We start from the raw sequence: 27,867 nt of genomic DNA, 5'->3' as shown, positions 1-27,867 counted from the left end.
CTATCTTGCTCTCATCTGTCCACAAGACATTTTCCCAGAAGGATTTTGGCTTACTCAAGTACATTTTGGCAAACTGTAATCTTGCTTTTTTATGTCTCTGTGTCAGCAGTGGGGTCCTCCTGGGTCTCCTGCCATAGCGTTTCAGTTCATTTAAATGTCGACAGATAGGTCGCGCTGACACTGATTCTCCCTGAGCCTGCAGGACGGCTTGCATTCCTTTGGAACTTGTTTGGGGCTGCTTATCCACCATCCGGACTATCCTACATTACAACCTTTCATCAATTTTTCTCTTCCGTCCACGACCAGGGAGATTAGCTACAGTGCCATGGGTTGCAAACTTCTTGATAATGTTGCGCACTGTGGACAAAGGCAAATCTAGATCTCTGGAGATGGACTTGTAACCTTGAGACTGTTGATATTTGTCCACAATTTTGGTTCTCAAGTCCTCAGACAGTTCTCTTCTTCTCTTTCTGTTGTCCATGCTTAGTGTGGCACACACAGACACACAATGCAAACACTAAGTGAACTTCTCTCCTTTTTATCTGCTTTCAGGTGTGATTTTTATATTGCCCATACCTGTTACTTGCCCCAGGTGAGCTTAAAGGAGCATCACATGCTTGAAACAAACTTGCTTATCCACAATTTTGAAAGGTTGCCAATAATTTTGTCCAGCCCATTTTTGGAGTTTTGTTTGACATTATGTCCAATTTGCTTCGTTTCCTCCCTTTTTTGTTGTGTTCCAATACACACAAAGGGAATAAACCTTTGTATAGCAAAACATGTGTTCCTGCAATACTTTTCTGAGAGAAATACTTGATTTTCTGGAAAAATTTCTGGGGTGCCAACAATTTCGGCCATGACTGTAGTATTCTCCGTCTGATGCTATCCAAATAAAAATGCCCAACCAGGAAAGAAAACCAGTTGAAAACAGCTTTTTCCGAAAGTCATGGCAATACCAGTTGCTTTTTTAAAAAATGTTTTTATTCACATGCTAACTCTATAGTATGCCTTCCTAGTTGGTTTTTTTTAAAGTTTAGTTACAGAAGTAGTGACTAATATTTTGAAACGCCACGTAATAGCCATGCAAAAATATATTGTGAAAATTACTTTGTGGCTTAGTTTATAGGATAATTAAGGTATCAAAATGGAAGTATGTTGTCTTTTATAGTTGTTTTGAGTATAATAAAAAACATAAATGTAAGCATACATCTCACAATCTGTTTTAACTTACTTAAATAAAATATTGAATAGTCAAATTACTGTTTCCACATTTTTATTTAGAATCTAACAATGGAGGAAATGAAAAGGTCTGTTTCAACACAATAAATTAGAATTTCAATAGTTAGATTTCTAGTCTTATTTCAGAGCTAGCAAATTGAAATATCCCACAACAAACTCATTATCAGCAGCAAAAAGTAATACTGTAGGCAAGAGATTTGCAAGTCATGAGTCAAGAACTCAACATGGAATAAAACTGAGTATGAAGACAAACTTCAACAAATAAGTTTGTCAATCTAATTCTACATGAACATTTTTCATATTTATACACATTCTGTTTTCCTAATATTTCATATTGTGATAGCTAATACCAACAGCTAGAATATGAGAATTTTTTCAAAATGAATTCAAAGTTGTCTCTTCATAGCTGAAAATCTGTTCAGTAAAAATCCTAATTTTAGTAGCACCTTTGATTTAAAATTAAAAACATATTTACATGTCAGCTTTTTATTAAATGAGATAACTAATTGAGAAGAACATTCTTTACAGAAAAGGTAACAAAGGCCTGTTAGGTCTTTCAGGAAGTTATATGTATGGGTAGGAGTGCTTTCCCCCCCTATAAATAGCATAATTAAAGGAAACTTTAAATTTATTCCATAATCTTACAAATGTTATTTTAAATTGTCTAGGATATCTGTTCACTAGACATCCAAGAAGCATTACATAAGAGCCCAGATGATAAGGTAAACAAACATCAGTTAAACTACTACAGTGGTTGCTTGATAACTGAGTACATCCATGGCAACAGTTTATGCTATTCAATGAACAAATAAATCCTACATCCATCTTGGAATGAATTTGGAGCCTTCATCAGATTCTTATTAATGCTAGCACATTAAAAAAACTGGAGGAGTCTAGTACACTATTTTCCTAGAAAACAGAAGTATTATTAAAATGGTATGAGACAAATATAAACTATGTTTCTCACACATCTTTCTATTAAAGAGAACTGAAATAAGGACATGCTTACAATCAGTACTGGATTATGGCTTGAATGAAAAGATATTAAGTGTTGTCTTTATCTTAAAGCAACATTTATTGCATAAAAGCAAACAATATCCCACCATATTTCAAAATTTGCTAAATACTTATACATAACTGAGATTTCAGATGTTCCCCCTCCCAAAAAATGCTTAATAGGAAAAGTAGCATTGCCTTTACCAAAGATAATATAGATGAAGCTAAAAATTCAACCATTTGAGTTCTTATGAAATAAGCTACAATACAGAGAATATATTAGGATCTGTAGAATCTGTTCAAGCATCCGAAAGCACTTGCTTAAAAAGGAATTAAACAAAATGACTTGGCAGTTTTAATTGTTTTTATATATCTAAATCTTCTAGTAATTCTGATTCAAACAGCATAACAATAATTCTTGCCTGAGAAAATTTTTGCTTTAATTAATCAGGCTTTGATTGCAAGCATAATTAAAAAATGTTTTAGCCCTTAAATTAAAATAAGGCAGATTACTGCAGCCTTAAAGCCTTGGATGAGAAGTGAAACATTTTCAAAGAAAAAAAAGTTAAGTTGCCTTTTCAAAAAAGCACCTTTGGGACAACCCTGACCTGGATGATTGAGAATCTCCATAGACAGTAATTTTTTTGAAGTCTGATGTATTTGTACATTTAAAATGGCAATTCTGATATTCCTAATTGGGATTTCAGGCAATGTTATTTTTATTTTAAAAATAAAAATGTTCAATATCCTTGGATTAGATTATCCAATTTTAGAATAAAAAGTTATATGATCAGGCAGCTGTAGACAAGTATAATTTGTTCAAGGGTTAAATCTAATACAGCTTTAAATAAGACTGTATGATTTCTTTATTGTATACTGTACCAGTATGAAGAGATGAAATGTACAGTAGGAGTAGCTAGTGTCATCAGTCTTTCACAAATGTCTTTTCCTGCAGGGGTCCCCCACTGCTGGGCCGTAGGCTCTTTAGAACCAGGCTGTGGAAGTGGTGGGCGAGCGTGGGCATGCACCTTCCCCACTTGCGCAAGCACACATGCCCGCCACTTGCGCAAATGGAGCTGCACGTGCATGCTTGCCAGGCACTCGTGTGGAACCATCCCCTCTCTTCCCCTGTCGGTCTGCAAAGCTGGAAATGTTGGGGAAACTCCATTGTATAACAAACGGCTTTAGCAAGAATGTTTATACTATGCATTATTTCTGTATTCAGATGCATCAATATGGCCTTGAAAATATTTCAAAGATAAAACAGGAAAGGAGGCTTTAAATTTATTCCATAGTAGGTATATCTTACAAATATTTGTTGAAATTGGAGACATGCATGTGTACATATCCCCCCACACATACTTTACATGTAAACAAAGAAAACTTGAGGAAAAGAGAGAAGTATATTAAAGAGTATCCACAATACTATGAAACCTAGATTTCCAAATTCTCAAAGATAAATCACAATTAATTTACTATTAGTTTCAGATATTAAAATTCTTGCCCTATTCAATCAGGTTGTAAGAACCAAGTAATATACTTTTATTATATTTAAATAAAGCTGTGATGGTTTAATAACTTATACAAAATGTAATAACAGCTAAACAGAATAATGTCTTATTTTTTAGATTTGCTTTTGCACATAAAGCATAATTTCTTCAATAAGCAACTGAAGAGATGTCTATAAAATGTGAAAATCTTAGTTTAAGATTAGGAGTATTGTTGATTTGCAAATACTATGTATTGTCAAATAAAATTTAAATAAAGTTCATAAAATCCTGCTTCAAGTTTAAAAGTACTTTTCAAAAACCAATGATAATACTTTAACAGAAATGTTACTCTTACTCTTCTATCCCTGTTTTTCTATCCTTTTGCACAATTATTAAATTTAAACAAATGAATTAAGTCTTTCATTCACATATCTACTTCATACCCTATTATAGCAAACATATAATTGAATAAATTATTCCTTTTGTAAACACCAATCATATTAGACAGAGAAGTAAATCCATCTGTTCCTTTAATATTAAATGCCCATTATATTACAAGTCATTTAATAAAAATTTTAAAAAATGGTTGTATAACTATAAACTGAAGCACAGAGTAGATATAAAAGACCAATTACACAAGTAATTACAGCTATGATCACTTGCATATCTTAGAAAAATCACCAGAATGGAAAATTCCCTGGCTTTTGGTCATTGTGGACACAAAAACTAGCACTGAAGAGAAACTCTGTCATTGATTTAAATTAATACTATTTCACATTTTGACTATAATACAAAAACAAGATCTTACTATTGATATTTATAAATCTGAAAAACTCCTGCAGAAAGAAATGGACAGCTTTAAGCCATTTGGTATACCAATTTGTTGTATTACTATATTAAGTGTAGAACTTCACAAACAGAACAGATTACATAGATGCTTTATATTGTGGACCTTTCAAAATAATATTCTTATGCATATGGATTTATGTTTAATTTGGCACATTATCAATACACAAGAAACTGAAAACAAGGCTTAGTGATTAAGAAAAACACAACCAAAGTAAATATCATGAGCAACCTTTAGAAAATACAAAAAAAGGACACAAAGTACATTTTTCCTATCATTCATTTGGTAGAATTCTCTTCCCCATTTTACTGTGCTCTCAAAATTTGTTGGGTATTAAAGTTAAGGGAACTCATCATCAACTATTAAAAATCAGTCTTGCCTTTTAGTGCAGATACTGCTGATATCTTGTAAACATTCAGCATTAGTTTGAATCAGCTGTCCCTTGTTGACAACATTCTCCCCTCTTTGATAAAGTTGTTGATCAAACTGTAGTGTCTCCAAAGGCTTTGTTCCAGCGAATGTAAGCTTCTAGGGTTTGAGGGCTAAGGCTGCATTTTATTTTCTTCAAAGACTCGTTGAAATCCGACAGCCGAATGTTTCTCATCTAATAGGAAAGAAAAAAATAAGCTGCCTTGGGTCTCACATGTTATTGGATTTAAAGTTTGTTTATTAAACTTATTTTTTCAAAAATTATTAGCATGGGACTACTAGCATTGAGAGCAAAAGTAATTCAACTTGGATAAATATTACTATGTTGATTCCACTAGATGGCGCTAAAGTATGTGAATCTAATTCAGCAAATAATTTCAGGCCATTTCCCTCCCTCCCCACCTTTCTAATTTACTAACATGACTTAAAACACAAAGTGCTTAAGCCAACAACATATTCTGATCTCTCTGCTCCCTATTTCAGTCTTTACATTCTTTACATCTCTGAAAATTTAGAGGACAGAGAATCTACTAACACAATGCCATAATAGGAAAGGGAGTTCAACATGGTAATTTTTACACGCAGTGCTATATAAGTGGCTATGTGTCTAGTCTTTATTTTATTTATTTATTTTTATTTTAATTCCATTTATATCCCGCCCTTCTCCGAAGACTCAGGGTGGCTTACAAGCTTATGAAGTGTTGCATATTTTTAGTTGCATTTGTGTTCTCAAATATAAAATTATGATTAGTAAATATCTACTTAGAGGAATTTCTGTGACATATTTGTGAGGTATTTGGTTGCCTTTTAGTAGTATTGGATTTTTTTGATATTAACAGCTTGACAACTTAGTACATTTGTAAATTGAATACATGTGATCTGCTCTCAAAAAAGGGTATCCAAATAATATTTAAGATTTTGAACTTTCAGTTGTGCTCTGAAAACAATAAAAATACAAAAGATTAAAAAATGACTGAATTGTTTTAAGTTAGCAAAGCACATACCTCACTAGCAGACATGTTCTTCACCTGTTCTGGTTTTAATTCTGTAAATTAAAAGAAACATAATTAATGAGTTTCAAATCAATGTATCCTGTCAGAAGGCTTAATATCTAAGTAAGACAACTCTGTATTCTGGCAACAAAGCTGGTTTAAATCAAATGTTTTAAGTTCATGTTTCTTCATCTTGAAAATCTTAAGGCTCTAGGCAGGTCATGAACACATGGCCATCGGAATGCTGCAACAGTCATTAAGTGAAAACTGGTCACAAGTCACTTTTTCCAGTGTCGTCGTAAGTTCAAATAATCACTAAACAAATGGTTGTAAGTTGAGGACTTCCTGTATTAGGCTTTCAAAGATTTGGGGAGTTTTTACAAGTTGAGGGAATTTTCTTCCCAAAAGGCTTTCCACTCCCAAAACAAGAAAAAAAGTTAAATATTTCTTTAAATATTTTCAAATTCTGATACATTGCTATAGAATGCAAAGAGGACTGTTGTTAACAGATAATTAATATATAATTATCTATTATCTGTTAATAGATATTTCCTAATGTTATCTATCATAAAACAAGAAGAAAATATTACAACTATTTTAGATTTAATCTGATCCACTAAATTTGTATAAGTTTGCATCTTGTCTTTTTATCACTCTAGTTATTGCAGCATTTTAGACTTTAATGTTCTTTTTATTGTCACATTAATTATATTTTATTCTAGTGTTATCGGAGACATGAGGCCTCAGCAGTTAAAGGCGCTGAGCTTGCCAGCTGGAAAGCGGACAGCCCAGGTTCCAGACCCAAGCGCTGCAAGATGGGGTGGGTTCCCATTCTTGCCCCAGCTCCTATTTTGAAAAGGTGCAAATGTGAGTAGATAAATAGGTACCATTTCCCAACATTTTGGTGGGATACTAACAGTCTTCCGTGTGCCTCAGTGTGTATAGTCATGCAGGCGACATGACCACAGAAAATGTCTTTGGACAACGCTGGCTCTCTTGGCTAAGAAACAGAAATGAGCATCACGCAGAGTCAGACATGACTGGAAAGAGAAAACCTTTGTATTTTTTTTACTAGGTTTCAATGTTTAGTTTGATTATGTTGTACTGCTAGCCGGTCCTTATTGGATTGGTTGCAAATTCTGTTATATACTGTCTTGGTGCTAGACTACAATCCTACTGAAAATTTGATGCGTGTGTGTGCCTATGTATATATGCATGCATGCATCTAATTTATAAAGTACAACCAATGTTAGCTAGTTAAATTTGATTATTTAAATTATTTTTAAAATGCTACTAGCTACAGCAAGGAGTTGAGCAAACTAAACTATTTCTTTAGAACTTAGCTTAACTAAAGACGCATATATGAGCTCTTTTTAGAGCCACCTTACAGATGCATTTTATTCAAAGCTAATCACGCTTACCTCGTATAGGGCCCAATGCTGCATCTTTTGCCAATGCTGTTAAGTCACTACCTGAATATCCATCTGTCATTCTTTAGAAGAGAAAACAATTTCAAAAACTTATATCCTCTATAGAAAGCTAATAAAAATTTACAGTGTTACATTCTTTCTTTATTATACAGCAGTATGATAAAAATTAATAAAACAGTTTGAAAATTTTGGATAAAATAATTAGGTCCATAGTTCAGACTTTTCAATATTTAATGTCTAATATTAATGATATTAAATTGTAGTCTTATCATTTAAGATGTCGTAGTACTATACTTGATGAGAGATGTTTCTTTATAAACAGTGAGGACGAGAAACATGTCTATGCCATTACTCACAGCCAGTTATATTTAGCATTTCTTTTTAGGAACAACAGCTGCAAATATCACTATGCAAAGTCTACCTAGATTTAGCAGTAAGTTAGAATTTACTCACCTAGCTAACTGTGCCAATTCCTTTTGGGTTAATGGATTTCCTTGTTTGCTCAAGAGATTTTTTAGTAAAAGCAGTCGAGTCTGCAAAACATAACATTCTCTATTTGCAATCTCACCTTTTGTTAAAGCAAGCAAAGACACTATACATTTGAAAATTGTGCAAAATGATTTTCACTTTGCAAAGACAACATAGAAGATTAGATCTGAAATCATATGGGGTAGAAGTGAAGCTACATTTTAAAAGTATTCTTATGCTTCTATGTCTTGCTATTATATAAATATTAAGAAAATACTAATAGCTTAATAGAAACACAGCAAATTGCATTCTTCTATTCAATCTATAATACCAGTTCCAATCAGACTATCCTGGCTTCTCACATATTTTAACATATTCATTAAATATGTGAAAAACTATGAAAATCTGATTGGGACTGATACTGAAGGCAATGAACAATTCACAGTTGGCTATAATTTGCTGTAATATCTAGTACACTGTGGGTTTAAATAGATATCTCATGGCAAGCAGTAGATTTGGCTTGGCACACATGCAAATATACCATTCAAACTTAATTGCCTGTTGCTTGAAAGTTTTCATTTGTATAAAAGTGAAAGCTTAGATTTCCAGGTATATGAAAAATAAGCAAACTGCAAAGCAGAAAGATGAATTCTATTTATGCAGTCCTTTTACAAATAAGGCATTCTCAGAACTGATATAGTGACAGTTAAACTTCCATCCACATTTTGATTAATTCTGATGTAATGGTAATTTGTCCTTCAGCTACAATCTAGGTTCAGACTGTAACTTATTTATAGGAAAATAATCAGAAAGTTAAGAAAGAAAAATTACAGGGCAGGGAAATGAGCCAAAAGGGCAAAGGCAAAGGATAAAAAAGAAGGAAAACAAAAGGAAAAGAGTATCATTATAGAAATTCTAGTAGCCCTTGTGATAGAAGCATTCATCCTGTAATTAAACATGAACCAATTTTTGTATTATTAGTCTACATTCAATAATTGAATAAGAGACATTTTACTTAAAACTATCACCATAATCTACATACCTCTTCATTGGGTAATGATACATATACTCGTTTGGTGAATCGCCTGAAAAATAAATATTAATATAAAAGTTCTACTTAAGATTCCAGTTATGATAAAAGTTTCAAACCAGGACTGTAGTTAGCAGAAATTGATTTTTTAACTTTAAAATTTAAAATTGGCACTATTTGTATTGCTAGCAATTAACGTTAGAATTTCAAGTTCACATTTTGTTATCAGCTCAGCTGGCTCTGAGAAGTGAGAATTGTAGATGAGATGATGAGGAAGAAAGATACACTGGGCTTGAGAAAGTGGAACATAGGCAAAGAAAGAAAAGGGGAAAATGAGAAAACGGGAAACAAATAGAAATAGATAAGCCTCAGTTCAACCTCAAAGCAGCTGCACTTTTCACTTAATTGCATTTACTTCATGGATATTTATTTTGTAGGTCTAAGTTCCAATTCTGTATGAATGTGCCAATTTAATTGGCTAACTTAATATTTTTTATTAATAAATAATTTATTTTTAAATAAATTAGTAATTGTATAAAAATGACATCTTACTCAACTTCTATTTAAAATATATAGCTCAGAGTGGCTTTACTGATTAGAATGTAACAGTGAAAAAAGGGGTGTTGTCATGAACAATAGGAGGAAGGAATCACAGGTGTCATTAATAAAATTTAAATTCAAGCCCAATACATTTTAGAAAATGTGTTGCTTTTTCAATTGTGCCATAAAAACAGAAACAATGCAAAAATGGATACCAGAATAACTTTCAATATATACAGGTAGTCCTTGACTTATGACCAGTCGCTTAGCAACCATCCAAAGTTACAACAGACCCCCGGAAAAAATTACCTGTGACCTGGATTTGAAGTTCCAACAGCTGGCATCCACCACCACCACCCTGCAGTCACGTGACTGCATTCTGAGCACTTGCAAACAGCCTGCTGTTTGCAGCATCCACGCTTACATGACCATGATGGATGGATGTTTTGCTGGAAACTGGCGTTTATGCCCATTGTGAGACAATGGATTTGCTTAATGACCACTGCAAAAACCATCATAAAATCATGTAGCTGCCTTAACTTATGATTGTCATGATCAGGGCTTTTTTTTCTCATAGAATGCTCAGAACGGAGTTCCGGCACCTTTTTTGGATGGAACCTTGTAGGGTACGTATGACATGTGTGAGTTCTGGCACCTTTTTCTTTTACAAAAAAAGCACTGGTCATGATATACAACAGAAATTTTGGGTTACATTATGGCTGTAAGTCGAGGACTACCTGAACCCAGTCAAAGTCTAAAATAAAATAACCCAAATTATAAACAGTTAAACAAATTATTTATAAAAAATGCCCTTTTGTTTTTTGAACTCAAATGTCAAGAGTAAGAAAGATAGTATTAACTTCTACTGAATTGCCCATTTTTAGAACTACTGTTTTCAGACTACAGTATTGCAAGTTATTCTTGTGTCTTTTGTATTGTGTATGTTTCTACAGTATCCTTGAAAAAGCAATAAATATTCCAAAATACATAGGAAAACTAAATTTTCCTGGCAGTTGGGATTCTTCCCTATATGATGACTAGAATTTGGTCAGTTATTTTGAAATAACATGTAAGAAGAGACATCTGAGAACGGAGAGATGTTTTGAGACACAATGGCATTTGGCTAGAAATATCTCTCCATTTTCATTGAACAGATAATTATATTTCATTTTTGATGTATTTAACCTGTCTTCAGTAGCAAAATTGATTTGTATCAAAATATAGTTAGAAAATATTTCCAACAATTCATTACAACAATATTTCCAGTAAATATATCATCTAGGAAAATATTTACTGTGCATTTTTTCATTTTTTACCAAAATAAATATACTTTACACATGGTGTATCAAATTAGTGTTCAAGAATAGCATCAAAGATAAATTTACATTATATATTCCTAATTAATTATGCATGAGTTAAAATACCTGAGTACAGCATCATCAAGCTCCTGTGGCCTATTAGTTGCTCCCATTACTAAAATGCGATCTTCTCCTGAAGACTGTACCTTTTTTTCCACAGAAAGCAAATTCAGATAGAATCAGAAAAGGAAACATCACACTATAATAAAATATATATTGTTGTAATTGGGAACAAACCATTTGCACATCACCATGTAGTGGCAATGCAGAAACCATTATTATATTGAGGAGTTTAATGACGTATTATGATTTTTCTCCTTCTTATTAGGAAAAGTCTAGAAGGTCTTTTTTCTTGTTTACTGATTAAAGGAGAAAGGGGGAAGGGAATCTTCAGGTAGCTTCAAAACTTTTCTCACTGTGAGAGTCATATGCCACCAAGTCAAGGGGAGGCCTTGCAGTCTCCCAACAATAACAGTCAATAACAGTCATGATGCCAGGTTTTGATAAAAACCGTGGGGCTTGTCATGGTCGACTCGCTATGCAACCCTGCTCACAACCAAGGGGAGAGGGGAGGCATTGGAATGTAAGGAAAGTTTGCGAGGGAACTCTGAAATGCAAGTGTGCCACCTGGTAGCGTGAGACAGACCCAAACCCCAGGTTCATCAACTGGGCATGTCCAAGGCAGACAGGCTGTTTCCAAAATAAAGCAAGTGCAACTGATTGATGGACAATGGAAGGTTTGCACACGAAAACATCAGAACTGGGTTTTCTACTTCTGTACCTATATGGCTTTTCAGTAAAGTTATATTCTTGGGAGAAAAAATGTCCCAGGAGTTTCTTTTGCTGTTTAATGCATAGGACAGTTGACAGGGATGTTGTTTGTTGTGAGTTTCTGCATTGGACCTAGCACTAGGTACTGTGGAAACTGGTCGCCCTTGTGGTATTTCTGCTGTTGTTATTAAGATGCTCCTGGCAGCTTGTAGAAGATTTGGGCATTATCTTGTTTGTTATGTATGCTTTTAACTCTGCCTGAGGTAATAATAAAGCTTAAAGTCATTTTATTCACTGGTGTGTTTATTGTCTCTGGATCCAAAAGAACCTGATAACTGCCCTGAAACTTGGCAAAACACACCACTTTGCTCTTATGTATGAATACTGTATTTCACTGTAGACTACATTGTAAACATGTAAATAATTTCATTGTGTTTGGTGGCCTTGAATTTTAACAGCAAGCACATTGAAAAATACTTAAAGCTTAGCAAAAAAGCAAAAAAAGAGGGGGGCAAAGAACAGCAACAGTTCATCTTTTAGCTTGACTGTTTTCTTTAAAAAATAATAATAATAAACTTTAATCTTTAGAGTTAAAAATACGATATAACTGCCTTTAACACCCAGCACTGTAATACTGTTCCACAATTAATACTTACACCATCAAATTCTATTAAGAATTCTGTTTTTAAACGTCGGCTAGCATCATGTTCACCTTCTCTTCTTTCACATAATAAACTATCCACTTCATCTAAAATATAAATATAAAATAAGATAGCTTGTCATTTTAGACTGTGAGCACACTGACACATATTAAAAATGAAATTCTGTTGCCTACTCTCAAAAGAAAGTATAGTGTATATCTACCCATATACACACATATGCACGTAAGTATATGCATACACACACACACACACACACACACACGATATATCTATTCACACACACACACATATCACTGTCCATTTTGAATACGGCTGAAAATATGCACTCAATATTAAATGTATACTTTAAAACAGTTTACAATTGTTTATATAATGCAATACTCTATATTCTAAACAGCATATATTGTTCAAGAGCTCTTAAGTAAGTTACCAACATTTTTAGGAACAATAATTAAAATTTATGATTCAGGTTATTAATATATTATCTGCACAGCACTTAGCCAAACATGGCTTATCTTAAAAATCTAAACAAAGCAGATCTGGTTAGTACCTGACTAGGAGACCCATCAGGAAATCTTATGATAGGCGGCTAGACCAAGAAGTTTAGAAAAAAGAGAAGGTAATGGGAATCCATTTTAATTCATTGGTTAAGAAATTAAACATGTACCTGTCAAGGTCATTGATTGGGGGAAATTGTGCTTTTTTAAAAAAAAATCCTGTTCTCTAGTATGAATTATCAATACTTGTTATAAATAGAATGAAATAAATTTAAAACTGTGGGCTAAGAATATATTTTTGCAATTTAACTCAATCTAATAAAATGGACAGTAAATAGTTATTCTCAATTAAATGCTATTTTTAAAAAGTTTATGCTTTATATTTAAGTCAAAATTTTCACTACTCAGATACATGAAATTTTACCAATAAAAATGATAGAAGGCTGAAGTTCTCTAGCTACTGCAAAAAGTGCACGGACTAGTTTCTCTCCTTCACCAACCTAAGGGAAAAAAACAAAGAAGGTATCTACCTCAAATTGATTGAATAACATGCTTAACAACGGGCATATTATCAGTGGACACTAAAACAGCTAGCTTGATCTATGCTATGACTCTGGCATTAAATCTGTGTTACTATATTTACTATAATTAAATTATTTTTAAAACATTTATTAAAGTTTCCATTTCTACCTCTCTCTACAGCCAGGCACACATAAAAAGCTTTTTTTCCCCCAGCATACTTATTTCTGTAGCACCATGTCCAAAAGGCTTCATCCACACAGGCATTTTTCAGAGGGACACAGATGACGTAAGAGGGGGAAGGGAAGACACTGAAAAAATTTCTTCTAAGATCTTTTATAATACAGCTTTGACATTTTACATATTCCAGTGGAATAAAATTTGACATAATGTAGATACAAAATTAGAAATAGTTTAGAAACATAGTTATTTCCAATGTACTGGAATCTGGTGCAAATATGGCTCCATTTATTTTTTCCAAAACTTCCTAAGATAACTCTTTAACCACAACCATAATATAATATTGCTACTCACATATTTTGATGTCAGACTTGCAGCACTTATGTTAAAGAAGGTTGAATTTGATTCTGCAGCCACTGCTTTGGCCTATGTTAAAAAAAAATACTGGTTTAACACTGCAACATAATACAAAGCATATAGCATCTTTCAGCCATGTGTAAGCATAATACAATTATCCTTATCAGCCAGAGTTCTGCTGAACTGTAAATTTCAATCTATCTTTAGCAACGTATGTTATACTTTTAAATGTCTGCTGATACAGTTCAGAGTTTACTTTTTCTTGTAAGATACTGTGAAATTCTGAGTAGTCTTCCAACTGGAGTACCCATGACCCAACATGGAACTGCTCTCTTATTTCAAAATGATAGGAAAGAATATTCCTTGTGTACACGTTTGTTTCTTGTCTTAAAATGACGGAAAAACACACTACCAATTTTCAGCAAATATAAACAGATTTAGAAGGCATTCTGGGGGAACAAAAGAGGACATTGCCTGCCCACGTGATAGAGGAAAGCCGCTCTCTTACCAGCATCGTCTTCCCGTTTCCTGGTGGGCCAAACAACAACAATCCACGTGCAGGAGCCCTAAGTCCTGTAAATAACTAGAAGATCGACTGAGTTACATTTTGTTCCATTTTAGTAATTTTACTGCTGAGAGAAGTTATTATTAATGTGTTTTGCAGAAGATATTAAAAACACTGGCCATCCAGATCACTGGATACTTTGCCCCTGAGCTCTATTTTTTTCTGCTTGATAAGGAAAAATAGACCAAAACAGACAACAGACAAAAAGAATCAAATAATACAAAAGAAAATTATAAAACTAATCCTTAAATTACTAAATTTAAGAGATATTATTTGGAACTCAACGAGCTATAAGTGCTATACAAACAATACACTTTCAAGAGTGGAATTAATTTAATTTTTTACTATTATAACTTGTTAATCATTTTTCAAGCAACTAATGCTATTATAGCCTATTAACCAGGATTGCATCAGTTCTACATTTTCTTCACAAATTAATATTTAGGTGTAAGACATCTGATAGAAGAAAAAAGAGACAGCAAAACTGCCTCAAATTGGCTGTTCTGGCAATATATACTGTGGATTTATTTTGTTAATTGCCTTTAGTCTTTATCTTAAGAGAATGAACATGTAACATACAGCATATATTAGTTGGAATGATTATATAAAGATTTTTCTTGTATTATAGCATCAACAAAAAGTTGTCAATTTTTCTTTCCTGCAACATCTTTAAATATAGCTTGAAGAGAAATTTAGCTATGATATGAAAATGTGATATACAATAGTATATAAATGAAACACAATGGAGGTCTTTAGACTTTCATTGTGATACTTTTCACAAGAGACCAAACATTAATAAGAAAAGACTACAGTAGCCATGCATCAGCAAAATTCACATCTCAAAAATTCACACCAAATGGATACAAGCAGGGGTTTTTTTTAACAAACACAAAAATTATGCCTCATAGGTAAATATAAAACATATAAATTTCAGAACAAAATCAACATTTAATTACCATTTGATTTTTAAATATTCAAGAATATGGTTTCTGGTAATTTAGATTACATTTTCCCACCTTCTATTATTAGAGATGGATTGCAGTGGCAAGCATTTTTGTTCATTCAATTGCCAGAGAACTGAACCTGGACTAATTGTACTTAACTACTTATTAATGGTGATGTTATTTCAATTGTCAATTGATGCAACAATGCAAAATCTGAACTCTGATGCCAAAGTCTGCTGAAAGATTTAGAAACCAAGATGACCTGGTCAAATATTTATATGTATGAACTCTAAATCAAATATTCACCTGCAAATTTTTAAGAGTCAAATCAAAACTATTTTCTGAAAGTTGTGTTCAAAAATGTTCAAACTGCAGCAGAGATAGGAAGGCTGGGGGTTATTAAGAATGGCCATGTCATTTAATGATTATCACTGCTTGCACCTGTAATGGGCAGGCTCCATTACAGTCATAGGTCAAAGACTATCTGTAGACTGATTGTATCTTTAATACTGGTTTGGAGATACACTTTGCCTGCCAGCAAACTAAACAGAAGGGCAACTTTCAGTTTCATTAGGTTTCTGATCCAGCTCAACAAGTTCATTGGCAGAATAGAGGAGCAGTTTTGTCAGTTCTTCCATTCTACTGTAGATTCCTAGAACACAAAAATCTGGTTCTAAAAATAGACCATCTGGAGAATATGGAAGAGTCAGTGGTAGGTGGTGCATATGAAGAGATGATTAAAATTGTTCCTCCCTCTCTTCCTAGGAAAGGAGGATTTTCAGTAGAATTTCATTTAGAAATTGATGATGCCAATTGGAAGGACCTAGAACTGTTTTAACTGAAAATATAATTATGCTTTGTTTAAACTTTACTACTGAGAGCTAGCAGCCTGAATGTATAGTGGGGGAGTAGATAACATTCATTTTAGCTCATTATTGAGCATGCAATTAATTCCTAGAAACAGTGCCAGTTTTACTCCAGCATCTAATCATATACTCCAGTTGGACTTTGATATAGAAAAACTGTGAGTAATAATTACACATTATAATAGATGCAAATATAAGAAATATACATGTTACTTGAATACATCCAAAATGCTAAATTAAAAAAAAATCCAAGTAAAATCTACCAGATAATGAAAACATAGAAGATGCAATAAAACAAACCAGGAAACAGATTGCTTACTTCAGGTCTAAGTGATGGAAGGATAACAATTTCTTGCAGTGCCTGTTTAGCCAACTCCTGCCCAGCAATATCATCAAAATTGACAGATGTCCCACTAACAAATACAGAATAGTAATTAGTGCAACAATGGGCATCTCATTCTTCCAGAGTGCAGCTGAGAATTTCACACTCTTTGTCTCAACTGATTTTTTTTAAAAGAAAAACCCTTACAGTTAAGAAATTATTCTCATGTACTGTATATTAAATATTATTATTTTTAAGAATATTTTCATTTCTTCCGATCCAAATCTTAAAACAGATGCAGAAAAAATATGAACAATACTTGCCCTGAAAATAATTTCACTTGATATTTACTAAAAAGCATTCCTATCCCACCATCCACCCATAAAATACTGCTGGCACTTACCTGTCTACAATTTCATTGAGAATGAGATTAGCAAGGTTACTATCCACATTTTTGAAAGTCTTCGTGTCTTTCTTTTTTCGTACAGCAGATGAAGGAGTAGAAGGCTTAGTGGTTCTATTATTTTTTGGAGTAGCCTAAGAAAATGATTATTTCAAATGTATTTCAATATTATTAAAAAAAAGAATTTGATATCAGTTTCAGTAATCTAAATTTCCATTCAGCATCTGGCTAATCAATTAAACAAACCTTTGATATGATACAAGTTAACTTTACTTGAAAAAGATACGGAAAAACAATTAATTAAATGTTGCAAAAGATTAATGAAATATTGATTATGTGCCATAAAGGTAATGTCAATTCTTAGCAACTATATATATTTCCTCTGTGGTAATATAACATACTGTTATAAATTCAGGAAAGGAAAGAAAAAAGAGAGCATAAATATATAATAGAATGTGGAAAGGAACCATTATAGTAAAATGCATAATTATTCTGTAGATAAGTAGAGTTCTATATCTCTAAACAAAAAATGTATATCCCATATTATTTATCAAAGCTTTAATTGCTTTTAAAAAAACTAATTGTTTGAATAAATAAGAGACAAAATGTAATAATCCTTCCTTCCAATGCCTCACATAGCATGCAGATAAAAAGCAAAGGTAAAATCTGTATAAGAACTCTGTATAACCACTTTAAGTTTATGGCAGTGATATTCTAAACTATTTTTTTCTACTCTAAAAATAATAAACCCAAAAGAAAATGAACTCAATATCACCATATGCACTATTTAAATTTATGGTTTTAAAACTGTCAGCAAAATAAATTAGAATAGTTGAATTCTTAACTATCCTTAATAGTTCTACTATACTGAGAATAAAAATCTCCGTGTGCATCATTCAACATTGACTTTTTATTAATTTTAAAAATGATAAATTTTAGCTTTTCCAACAGAAAAAAGTGTCCTACGTTTATGATCATTTTGCTTCCTCTTCTCCATATATTTTTTCATGCCAATATTTTCCAGGCATCTTCTTGCAAATACCCATAACATCAGTGAAATCATTTCTCATCCCTTATCCTTGGAGTAGTTTTGCAACCCAGTTGCCAGCTTGTAAAATATGGGCAGAATTCAGCTATTTCCAATGGTAGAAACCTCCCATCAGCAAAATGGGGAATACATACAGGGGTCTGCAACCACTGGTCCGTGGACTGGTACAGGCCGTAGCATGCCAGCAACCGGTCCGCACAAACAAGCAAAGCCCCATCCGTAGGATGCAGGCAGCACACAAAACCATGTACCCTCCAGGCTATGGAAAAACCTCTCTCCATAGAACCGGTCCCTGTTGCCCAAAAGGTTGTGGACCTCTGCTATATACTGAACATTCTTCCCCTTGTTATTTTCTGTCAAATCACTGAAAAGTATTTTTCTACTCTTATAGCAGATATCTTCTACTGATAACAAGGACACTAGATACATCCACAACCTTGATCAAAATTAAGAGCAAAATAACTCCCTAAAATGAGTTTGGGATTACAAACTTACACAATTCTCTTATGGTAAATCACATCTTTGCTCCATTAGCTTCTATGGTATGTTCTAGACAAGTCTCTCAACCAGCCTTTTCTAGTAATATCAATAACTGAACTTAGATTTTGTTGCATGCCAAACATGCCATTTATAAAATGCAATTCCTTAATTTTGAATTGTAATTTTTCTATGTCCTAAATTGACAAATATGCAATATACTGTACATACAAGCTAGTGTCCTACCTTCTGAGTTGCAGCTGAAGGAACTCTAGGTGCAGAAAAATTAGAAACTCCAGTATAACTAGGTGTTCTTTGGTGCCCAGAAAATCCTCCGGATCCAGCCTTTGCCACAGATTTTGAACGAGGAAGTGAATTACTACTGTGAGACAATGGATCCTTCTTTTTCGGAACAGTTCCATTTTCTACAAAGAAAAAGAACAAATTTGTTACTACGCAAAACATTCAAGTCAACTAGTTGCATATTTACCTATTTTTAAATTGCTACCATCTATTAATTTAGTTGATTTATAAGACTGATTTCACAAAACAACTCTAGCTAATAACATAGGGTTAACTCTCATAATACAAAATAAACAATAATATAAAAATATATAATTTAATGTATTTATCTTAGCCATTATAGAAAAGTGGATAAACTCATTATCAGTGTGAATATACCACCTCTGAAACATAATGTGATTTATTTTAATAATGTTGCTTTCTGTTTGCACTGATATTTTGTAAATTTTATTGAGTAAGCTAAGCTTTCTAAGCTTTGTTAGAAAATTTTAGAAGTAAAACTATTATCATTTCCTGCAGGCATAGCCAACATATCTAAACACTGGGCTACACTATGTATACTAAAAATGACCAAAGCTTAAGAATTCTTAGCTTTTTTAAAAAAAACCTCTTAGAATATTTATAGAAGTACATTTTTGACCAGGTAGCATACAAATATCATTGCAGAATTCAAGCAACATAAATTTAGAATGAAACACAGTACAGGTTGTGTTCGCTTAACAACAACAATTGGGACCACCAACTCCATTACTGAGAGAGACATCACATGGCTGTGACTTGCAATTTTACCGCTGGCTTCTCCGTTGACTCTGCTTGTCATAAGCTAGCTGTAGAGCAATCAAATGGTGATCATGTGACTGTGCTATGCTGCAACAGTCATAAACAGCCGCAGGCTGTGAAGCACCAAATCTCAATCACGTGACTACAGGGATATTGCAAGAATCATTAAGTACAAGGACCAGTCATAAAGTTATTTTATACAATACTATAGCTTGGAACGGTTGCTAAACAGAGCAGTCATTAAATGAGGACTACCTATAATCAAAAAATCAGCAGAAGATACATCTACAGAAGCATAAAAAGAAAGTTATAATGTAACTATGAAGACCAATAGAAAAACTCTAAAGGAATATATTGTCCCACTACTTACATACGTCCCATTTATCAGCGACACATGGCTCCTGATAAGATTACTCTCTTGAGAATGCCTCTTGAGATTACCCACCCCTGACCAGTGCAGTGAAATTTTGGATCTAAGTGGAATTAAATTAACATATATGGACTTTTTGTTACCTAATTACATTTTCACTATTCTAGATTATTGGGTAAAGGTTATCAACAAGAAAGCAAGCAGTTAAAATATTTCTGAATACATCTTAGAAAGTTAGATTCACTCTTCACTTAACATTAGGCACTTATTTATCAAATTTATATGGTCACTCAACTCATGAGAAGTGACTCTGGCTAGTGTACAACAGTCAATAAAATATATATTTATAAATAAATATTTAAAAATAAAAAATCAGGTTTAAAATGGAGATAACTAAAACTAAAAATACATGCAAAATATGTAGCACCTCTCAAATATTTTCAGAATGAATAATAAAGGATTAAAAAGTATCAGACAAATCAAGCAACAATAAATTTGTCAACATTATTTGCTTTGATATGGCAGCAAAGACACCATGTAAGATGCCTAAGAATAAGACTCTTATCAGGTAGATACTAGAGCCACAAGAGCAACAAAGAAGTTTATATTAATGTCTGTGAAAGTTATAGAAAAACTAGGGCTCAGGATACCCGGCTCCAAATAAGAGTTTAAATTCTGTTTAAAAATAGCGAAAAGACGAAGTACTAACTAGATTTCCAGACAAGCTTCACCAGATAGTGCAGGAGTGGATAACTAAAACTTAAAAGATGCTCACTTGTTGTAAGCCACTTAGTTGCCTTGAACCGTGAAATGTGCAACAAATAAATTTAATAAATAAATAAAACCATGCAATAATTATTTTTAAGATTACACAGAAACTGGCCGATCTGGCTCAAACAGTGAAAATATTACACATCATTGAACAACAGAACTTGGGTTTTGGCAGGAGAGGGATGACCATGCATTGAACTTAAGATACAACTGTATGTTAAATAAAAATATTACAGTGATATTAACTGGACTAATGTATCATCAACTGGCACTCTAGCCAAAATGGGTTGACGTCTGCTTCACTAGGCAACCATTTTCTATTTGTGCTCCTGACAAGATCTTCAGTCTCCTGGTCTTTATACAAGCCCACTGTTGATTCTAAATAACATTTTAGTATTTACAGTGCCTCACCTGATCCAAGTATAAAAATGAGATAGAATATTTGCCTGTTTAGTATATTTCTCTTCAATACTACGTATATTATCATAATATCCAACTCCCAATTCATTTATGATTTTATTCAATGATTCCTTATATGTTAAAAGCACAGCCAATGTGGATTTCAAATAAATTCGGAATTTGAGATGTGATAAAGATACTATGTAATAATAGAAAATACCTGTAGCTCGGGTTTTAGATTTTGGCAATGGTTTGCTCTCCAAGCTAGTTTCAATTTAGTTTCTGAATGTTTCGTTACCAGATTAGGTAACATCATCGGTAGGATTTTCTTGTTTTATTGCTGCATATTTTGTTTTGATACGGTAGATATGAGAGACATCCCCCTAATTAATTAGGTGCTGGGAAAACCAAACCCACCTGACTGGAGATGTCCATTGCGGCATACCAGGTTAGTATTGTCACTACGGACTTCCATTTGCAGCTTGGGAATTTGCTTAACTGCCTGCATCTTCTCTATGCAACAGAACAGAGGGAGGAAAAAGGACAAATAAACGACAAAAAATGAACCAATGAAAGTTACGTATACTGGTAATACCAAAATGATTTTGCTTTTAGTTGGCTTGATTAGGATTAAAGTTACAAAGCTAATGTTTACAATGTTATGAAGTCAAATCTGATTAATAAAATACAATTTATGTAAAACTGTTAACTGCAGTCAATAACTGCATATTTAGAAATAGTAAAGAAAAGAACTAGTGGGGTTCTTTAAAATCAATGTGCAAAGAATTATGATGAGTTCTACATATCCTCTAAGACAATCTACAACTTGTTGGTTCAATCTGCAGCTATATTTATACTAAATTTTGTTAACAAATATTTGTTTGATAAGTATTTCATTTTAAGCAGCTAATGTATATTTGTAATCTACAGGTTATTTCAAGTTGCTACACAATTCTATAAATAAGAGCACAAGAGCCCTCCTTTCTGATCAAGTGAACGTTCCCTAATCATTAAGTAATTGTTACATAACTGAAATAAAATTACTACTTTTCTATCAATAAGATTTAGCACTGCATTATAACAGAATTAGAAGCTCGCAAGTGATCATTAAAAAATTATAAAATGTCCCCTATTCCTTATACTACTTTTAGTTATCAGTTATCACCTTTTGAAATGAACAACTTATTAGATATCATCCTGAATTTGACTGTCAGCAATATTTACATTCAAATAACCCCTTTGTAAAATCATGATCTTTTCCTTTTTTTAAGAAAACAGATCAATACCCATCTCTTTTGTACTTCAAAAATAAAACCATTTAAAAAAATCAATAGCTCTTCAATACACATTTAGCTAAAAAATGGTATTCTGTAATTACAACTTTCTCACTACCTAAGAACATAGATTCCTTTTTGACACTATCATATATTTTCACGTAAAAGAGTACTGCAGTATAATTTTAACTAAAAAAGGCATCACACAAAATACAAATTCAATTTTTAATATATGCATTTTTTGAAAAAAGATTCTTACTCAGCCCTTTCTAAAATCTTAAATAAGATGGCCAAAGTTTAAAGAAACTAAAGACTGTGATACGTATCTCATATTTCTTCTCTATGGTCCTTTCTTATATACTGTTACCCGAACGTCCATAGTCAAAAAGATGGCCATTTCATCACATGGCAAAGACATCTCTATGCAGAACATTTATTCCATAACATCTACATCAACCTTTCTCAACTTGGAATCTGCAAGAGTCTCTAAGACTCTGTAAGACGTCATGATTGGAAAAACATTTTTTTTTAACAAATGCAATGCTAGCGTTCACAATGATGGGGATTTTTACACATCACACAACTCAGCTTCCGGCCCAACACTTTGCTATTGTTGTAAATGTTGACAAATGTGGGTTGTATAGGTTACAAATAATTGTATTGTAAAGTTTTTGTACATTTTTGTGAAAAATACTTGTTTAATTTTTATGTAGGGATTCACTAAGATCTGAAAATTATTTCAAAGGTTTCTCCAGAGTAAAAATTTTGAGAAAGGCTAATCTAAGACAAGTCATTAAGACTGCTAAATCATTTCTAAAAGTTATATGAAAATTATACTTCCTTTATTCACCTTGAGGGTGAACACTAATTTAGAGCTACTGTTCATATGCATGAAAAATATAATCAGTAATGAAAAAATTCCACTAACTTCATGTTTATTTCAAAACATAATTTACAGGACTCATATCTGCTTACACATAAAATCTTGACCTCCTGCAAGAATTACTGATAACACAGCTGAGTGGAAATGGTAACTGGGCATATTGCCAATTACATACTATGGATAAGAATATCAGTAACAAAACCATACATAGATTTTCAAGCTAGTTTCATTTCTAAGTGCTTTCTTCCCTTTACAAATCCAAACTGTTTATTAAAGAGCTGGGAAATAAATGAAAAGGACAGGATAACAGCTGAAGAATAAATGGAGGAATTTAGGCCATAGATTAAATAGATCTGAAGATCAATTTGATGTTTAATATCATGGTGGAAAAAACATTTATTCCTCTACTCCATTATATTTACACAAAGCAGGAAAGCATTGCATTTCTCAAAGTGTAACATCTCCTTTGAAGGGAGCCAGAATGTATTATTCTCTGTAGATAAAACTGAGAAGACTCGCTTGAACTGAATGAACATCATTGCTGAGGAAGGTCTTAGAGACATAACCTGTACAATTGCTTGTATTGCTTTGGCTTGCACAAGGATGCAAATGGTGTATAGCAATATAAAAACTAGGAACTACCTGCTCAACTGGCCTCAGGTTAAGAACAATTATCAGTACCTCTTTGTAAGTGATAATCTTTCTCAGCTTAAAGGAACTAATAAGACCTCTATTGAAAACACTCTTTACTGGGGAGATCTGTGCAAATATTGAATAATCTGAAATATTCAGTTTTTAGAAAAGCGATTGATCAGGTTGTAACTTTCTCATTAAGATATATCTTGATCATTCTAATTATTTGGATCCATGTCAATGGGCTTTCAATAAGAATATGACATGAAACTATTTTGATGATGACCTTGTCTACAAACTGGATGATGCAGCCTTGTTAAATCTCTTGGAACCTTCAGTGGCTTTCAGACTATTTAACATAGTATTCTTCTACATCATCTGACTGATGAGGGCCTTGCAATACTCTTGCAGGTTCCAGTAATTCCTTACAGTCCTAGTTCAAAAAGTAGTATTGGATCACTATCTTCAACATCTAAATCATTATCACGAGAGTCCCAAATAGTTTTATCCTGTCCCTATTCTGTTCGGTATCATCCTGGAGAGTTTCAGAGTAAGATATCATAAATATTACTTGGTGCTCCCTATCATCCAACTCCAAGAAAGCAATTGAATTCTGGAAAATGACGTGAATGGGCCGAATAAGCTAAAATTAAATCCAATAAGAGAGGGTTTCAATTATAAACAGAACTGAAATGTGGAACTGATGTTCAACCTTACTGGAAGGCAATACACTGTCTAAAAGCAGACCGTCTGCAAGTACTATTTTATCTTCTAATTCACAAGTGACAAAAGATACTTGAAAAGCACCCAGAAGCTTCAGCTGGTATAGAATGCGGCAGCATAAACAACTTTGGATGCCCCTAGAATGATACACGTAACACCTCTGCTATGTGAGCTGAACTGAGTACCAGTTTGTTCTGGATCCAATTCAAAATATTGGTTAAGAACTTAAAAACCTTACATGGCATGGGCCCAGATTACTACAGAACCATTTTCACCCCATAATGTTGGCCTGTCTCACTTGATCAGGCAGGGAAAGTATGCTGTGGATCAGTTAAAGAATGTTGACTGACAGGGTCCAGGTAGAAAGTCTTCTCTGCCTTTGTCCCCACCCTTTGGAATATCCTCCCATCAGAGGTAAGGCAGGCTGCCACTTTCCTGGCCTTTTGTAAATGCTTAAAGACCTGGCTCTGTCAACTCAAAAATGCTGGGGTATATTTTTGCCTATTTATCTTGTTGGAAACATTATATGAGGTAGCCTTTTTATATCTGTAACAGCAAAACCAAACAAAGTAGTGTCCTATAGCACCTTAAAAATGTAGCTAAATTTCTATCTGTCATGGCCCACCCTCTAGATTGCTCCAGGCATCCAGAAAAGAGCAACAGCAATTGGAAGCCTTTCAGGAAAACACTAAAGTTTTGTCCTATAACCACTGTGGGGGGGAACTCACTATTATCAAAGCTGCAGGTACAGGAAAAGGTGAGGAATCAGCAAAGGTACAATTCCACATCATAGGATTGTAGTTTACATTTGACACCTCATACTTAATAGCAAGTTATTTAATCCAATATATGTTACAGCTGCCTAACATTCTTGTTAAAAAGTTTCTGTTTGTCACTGGCTATCAAACATGTATTTTTATAAATTTCTATCTCACAATTTTTCTGACCACGGTCAATGACATTTAGAGATGCAATTTTAAGCAAACCACATACATATACACAATCTTATTGGCACCATTCCTCCAACCTTAAAATGTTCTGCTCCTGATTTCATTTTCTGTACTCTAAGGATTCCCAATCTTTTTATCTTTGAACTTTGAGACACTGTTGAGTCCCACAACAAAATGGTGGCTATAGAAGCCACCTAATACAAAATGGCAACTAGATCTACCAGACTAATTACAAAAGAAATGTCAAAAAAATAATTGGATAATCATGAGAAACACATGGATAATGCACTACAACTGTTCGAAAAAACAGCTAGGAAACCTAAAGAAAGTATCTACTGCATTTTTTAAATCTATATTTCTCAGTTAACACTGGCTTCCTAGAACAATCCAAGTAGCTAAAGAGATAATAAATGGGATTTACAAAATCATAATCCATCTGATTTAGGAGCTTTTCTAGGTAGGAATTCTATGTCCTTATTTCTCCCAATAAATAAGCAAAGCTAAGCATGCTATCCCAGCTTCAACCCTATGAGACGTGAACCATGTAATGTGGATAAATGATTTAACAGCATTTTCAAGAAAGCCAGCAGAGAATAAATTAGCTTAGATATTGCTATCCTTAGAAGTCCACAGCTAATTGTGATGACTGAAAATAACACGTACGTGATGATGTGATGATAAAACCCAACCCTTATTTGCATGCTAACTTTTGATCCAAGTAGGTAAATTGCAGAGCTTGCCTCGTGAGATCATTACATGTTTCATTCCTGGACTCTTCGGACATTTTTGCTGCTGTCTAGTTTTATTTTGCTTCAATCAATAAATGCTTTAATTTAAAAGATTTCAATTTATGATAATGTGTCACTGAATTCATTAAGTATTTTGTAAAGGTCTATATTCACAAACTGATTTCAGGATTTTGTTCAACAATTTACTGCTTTTCATCAAAGTAATCTGCAGTTAAAACTTATTTAGCTTAAAATTTGGCAACATTTTTCTCTATGGGTTTTCCTTCTAGGATGCACTTTATACTATCTTCTATTAATGCTAATTCTGCACCGGTTGCTTAGCCATTTCAAAAATCAAGTTAAGTACATGCTGCATTTTAAAAAGTTTTTTTGCAAAAAAAAAACCCCAAACCCGTCACTAGTTCTTCAGCTTCCCCTTTAAAATATCAGGAGGCCAAATTTTGATAGTATACTTGCATCTCTAAACAAGTACATTTACACAAAATGAAATATATTGGTGAAACATATGTTTTATTTTTTTAAAAAATAGTTTTAAATCATTTTTCTCTCCATCATTAATAAATCTTAAATATTTACACTATCAGTTTTACAATTTTCTAAAGTAACAACATTAAGTAGTACCTAACAGCTGCAAACGGTCCTTGGCCATTGCCAAATTTGTCATCATTTTAGACTGGAGGCGACGAGCTCGATCATAATGGTCTCCTTAAAGAGAAAGTTAAACATTCAGCAAAGGTATAATAGCAATATCTCTCTTATACTCCAGCAAAAGTAATTAATATAAATGGTAACTAATAAAATAATATAACACTATATCATACTGTACCCACTTGGAACAAATGAAACTAGAAGCAAAAGGTTTGGCAAAAAAACCAACCCTCTAGGATACTACTACAATTACACAGGGTTACAAACTATAGACTCCTAAGAATTGATAAACAAATATATATATATTTTCTGTCCCAAAATACTCATATGAAAATACTATGAGTTTTAGAATTCCTTTGGAAAAGTGATGCATTATGACTACAGATTTGTAAATCTATGCCAATATTCCGCCAGAGAAAAGTATTGTCCTATTAAATACTAATTTCAAAGAGTAAATGATTATTTTTGAAGCATTTTTAATAAAAATCAAAAGTATTTCAAGGTGTTTATTTGATTGGATCTTAGCTTTGTGTCATAAATTATCGAAGTTAATTATAATGTGTTAACTCACATTATAATTTTTATACAGTACAGTAACTGTTAATTAAGTATACATTTGTTGCTATTTTCATACCAGGGAATCAAACATGATCCAAAATTCTGACTTTTATGTTACCCAATTTTCCCAGCTAAAACTATTATCAGAAAAACTCACTAAAGCCATAATAACTAAACAAAACAATACAAATATAAACTATATGTTCAAATTTTTGATTCAGCTAAACAAATAGCTGCTATGTACTAAACTTAGTCCTACAAATTTGGCATTAGGTGTAACTTTGAAAGAGACTAATTATTCTTTGTTTCTATGACTTCTCCATACAATCCCTTTCAAAAAGATAAATGACAAAAGACATGATATTATAAGCAATGGTAAAAGACTCAGGTATTCAA

The 27,867-nt window shown here is 33.0% G+C and overlaps 2 protein-coding genes across 3 annotated transcripts in view; one reads left to right on the top strand and one right to left on the bottom strand.

Annotated features, from left to right (window-relative positions):
• Positions 1-1,270: 1,270 nt before the first annotated feature.
• SPAST (spastin) overlaps positions 1,271-27,867 on the bottom strand; it is a 38,561-nt gene continuing 11,964 nt past the window's right edge. The window contains exons 3-17 of one of the 2 annotated variants that reach the window (XM_083349491.1): positions 26,887-26,970; positions 21,471-21,566; positions 18,677-18,855; positions 16,906-17,039; positions 16,500-16,593; positions 14,314-14,388; positions 13,803-13,874; positions 13,174-13,249; positions 12,247-12,338; positions 10,886-10,965; positions 8,934-8,976; positions 7,877-7,956; positions 7,415-7,485; positions 6,006-6,046; positions 1,271-5,176 (exon numbers count right to left, since the gene is read on the bottom strand). In XM_083349491.1, the coding sequence (XP_083205617.1) occupies positions 5,054-5,176; positions 6,006-6,046; positions 7,415-7,485; positions 7,877-7,956; positions 8,934-8,976; positions 10,886-10,965; positions 12,247-12,338; positions 13,174-13,249; positions 13,803-13,874; positions 14,314-14,388; positions 16,500-16,593; positions 16,906-17,039; positions 18,677-18,855; positions 21,471-21,566; positions 26,887-26,970 (1,340 nt within the window). In that variant the 3' untranslated portion in view covers positions 1,271-5,053. The remainder of the gene's footprint in view (positions 5,177-6,005; positions 6,047-7,414; positions 7,486-7,876; positions 7,957-8,933; positions 8,977-10,885; positions 10,966-12,246; positions 12,339-13,173; positions 13,250-13,802; positions 13,875-14,313; positions 14,389-16,499; positions 16,594-16,905; positions 17,040-18,676; positions 18,856-21,470; positions 21,567-26,886; positions 26,971-27,867) is intronic. The other variant, XM_083349492.1, reaches the window with a different exon arrangement.
• Positions 6,716-27,867, top strand: part of DPY30 (dpy-30 histone methyltransferase complex regulatory subunit) — a 38,969-nt gene continuing 17,817 nt past the window's right edge. The window contains exon 1 of the mRNA XM_083349494.1: positions 6,716-6,860. Within this exon, the coding sequence (XP_083205620.1) occupies positions 6,809-6,860 (52 nt within the window). The 5' untranslated portion in view covers positions 6,716-6,808. The remainder of the gene's footprint in view (positions 6,861-27,867) is intronic.

This window comes from Vipera ursinii, assembly GCF_947247035.1.
Source record: "Vipera ursinii genome assembly, chromosome: 1".
Taxonomy (NCBI): Eukaryota; Metazoa; Chordata; class Lepidosauria; order Squamata; family Viperidae; genus Vipera; species Vipera ursinii.
This window is presented reverse-complemented; position numbering and strand designations above follow the sequence as displayed.